Source organism: Haliaeetus leucocephalus, unplaced genomic scaffold (genome assembly GCF_000737465.1).
Source record: "Haliaeetus leucocephalus isolate CR32 unplaced genomic scaffold, Haliaeetus_leucocephalus-4.0 Scaffold646, whole genome shotgun sequence".
Taxonomy (NCBI): Eukaryota; Metazoa; Chordata; class Aves; order Accipitriformes; family Accipitridae; genus Haliaeetus; species Haliaeetus leucocephalus.
This window is the reverse complement of record NW_010973082.1, coordinates 803,339-805,675: the sequence shown is the minus strand read 5'-3', so window position 1 is coordinate 805,675 and position 2,337 is coordinate 803,339. Positions and strand designations below refer to the sequence as shown.

Here is a 2,337-nt window from a genome sequence, read left to right as displayed (position 1 = left end):
CCCCCCCCGAAGCCCCACGCCATGGCACGGCCCCACTCACACTTCGGTGGCCACGGCCTGGATGCCTCCATGGGCCACGAGGGTCCAGTAGCTGCCGGTGTTGGTGTGCAGGCTGCACTTGTTGGTGTCACGGTCGATCTGGAGCTGGAAGGTCTCGTGGTTCAGCTCCTCGTCCTGGTTCGCCGAGACGTTGACGCCTGCAGGCGGGAGCGACCGTCGGTGCTGGCCACGTGTGCCGATGAGCTGCAGCTGCGCTTTCCCTCCCCTGGCCCCTCCCCAGCAGCGGTAAATCCTTCTGCGAACAATCACGCTAATTGGGCTGATTAATCTGATTGCTGCTGCATCCATCTGGTTAGTGCCGCGGTGCACAGCCCCCCTATTTATAGCCTGCCCGCCACCGTCACCCGGCCCTAAGCTGCTTGGCACAGGAGCAGGCGCATTCCCGGTGCCCGCAGGGATGGCAGGGCAGCCAGGGGCATGGCACGGCCACCGCTGCCCGGGCGAGTGGGGTCCCTTAGGGGGGACCCCCACGGGCTCTGGAGGCCGTGGTCCCAGTGCAAGATCTGGCTGTAGGGGCACACAGCCCTGCCCACGCCCTCCTGCCTGCAGCTGCCTGCCTGGGGCTGCCAGACTCAGCCCCGTGCCAGGGGAGGACACACATGTAGCTGTGTGTGCAAACACACGCGTGTACCTCCACGGCTGCGTGGAGCCCTGCACATGCACGGCACCGCAGAGAGCCCCGTGCGTGCCCGCGGCGCTGAGCAGAGCCCTACGCGTATGTACACGCGCACAGCACTGCGGAGCCGTGCACACGCAAACACGTGCGCACGCCACGCTGGGCAGAGCCCCGTACACACGCGCACACGTATGGGCTGCACAGAGCTGTGCACGCGCATGCGCGTGCAGCGTTGTCCATGCACAAACACGCGTGGGCTGCACACGCAAACGCATGCACTGCACGGAGCCCTGCTCACATGCACGTGTGTGTATACACACACACACACCCCCGTGCACACCCATGGAGCCCTGTTCACACACACACACACATGTATACACACAACCCTCCCGTGCACATCCACGGAGCCCTGTTCACACACACATACATGTGTATACACACGCTCCCCGACCCGTGGACACCCACGGAGCTCTGTTCACACACACACGCGTGTGTATACACACACACAAACCCCCGTGCACACCCACGGAGCCCTGCACAGCCCCACTGCTGCTCCCACCCCAACGCCACTGGCCGCAGCCTCCCCTTTGTTGTTATTACAGGGTCTCCTCCCGTGGCGGGGGTCCCAGGGGAGCTCCCACAGAGTCCTTCATGGCTGCGGGTGCTTTCAGCCGAGCCGATCCCCAGGGAATCCCCTTGGGACAGCCGGGGGTCCCGAGGCAGGCAGGGAGCAGGCAGCGGGGTGCGGGCAGCCCTTACCCTGCCGGATGGAGACGTATCTGCCGTTGGCCGCCGTGAAGACCACCTGGGGATGGCTCTCCTCCAGGTCGAAGAGTTCATCTTTGCCCGGCTTGGAGCTGCGGCCGGATTTGAGGGTGCCGGTGGGCCCCGTGGGTGCCAGGTATTTGCCGTCGCAGTCCTTGAAAGCCAACTTGCCCGCCTTGAACTCGAGGGTGTAACCGGTACGGGCGCCGGGCTCGGGCACCAGCGTGCCGTCGCAGCGCAGGTAGCGCTCGTCGGCGGTGCGCAGGCTGTACTTCTTGTCCTGGAAGCAGAGGGTGATGAGGGCGTCCACCCCCCAGGGCAGGTTGCTGTCGGTGGCGATTTCGTCCTCGTGGGCGCTGAGGTGGGCGTAGCGGCGGCGGCTGACGCTCAGCAGGTTGGCCTGGGGGTGCATGGCCAAGTGCACGGTCCAGAGCTCGCCCTCCGTCACGCTGGGGGCGAAGCAGGAGAGCCGATCCTCCCGGCCCCCGAAGAAACGCCGGTGCGGGGCCGACTGCAGCGCCCAGCGCCCGTCCGACTGGGTGATGATGCTGAAGCGTTCGTCCCGACCCGGCTGCTCGGCCTCGCACCGCACCTTCCCGTCCTTGTCGGCACCCAGGTACCGGCCCAGGTGGCTCTTGAGGAAGACGACGGAGCTGTCGGCTTCATCCTGCTCCAGCGTCCAGATCTGCTTGCGCTTCAGGCTGGGCGCCGAGGCGTTCACCTTGTAGCCGAAGCTCTCCGCCGTCAGGTACCGGCTCTCGCAGTTGATCAGCCCGAACTGGATCTTCAGGACCTGGTGGATCCCATTCGTTGGCATCTTCCGCCGGCGTGGGGTGGCCCCCGGGGGGCCGGCGGGGGCTCCCCGGCCCTACCGAGCCCGGGCGTCGCGGCGGGGC

General features: G+C 66.5%; 1 protein-coding gene across 2 annotated transcripts in view; it reads right to left on the bottom strand.

Moving 5' to 3' along the window:
- Positions 1 to 2,258, bottom strand: part of FSCN2 (fascin actin-bundling protein 2, retinal) — a 2,981-nt gene extending 723 nt beyond the window's left edge. For both annotated transcript variants that reach the window (XM_010578559.1, XM_010578560.1), the window contains exons 1-2: positions 1,436 to 2,258; positions 41 to 197 (exon numbers count right to left, since the gene is read on the bottom strand). In XM_010578559.1, coding sequence (XP_010576861.1) covers positions 41 to 197; positions 1,436 to 2,258 — 980 coding nt within the window. The remainder of the gene's footprint in view (positions 1 to 40; positions 198 to 1,435) is intronic.
- Between the last annotated feature and the right edge of the window lie 79 nt (positions 2,259 to 2,337).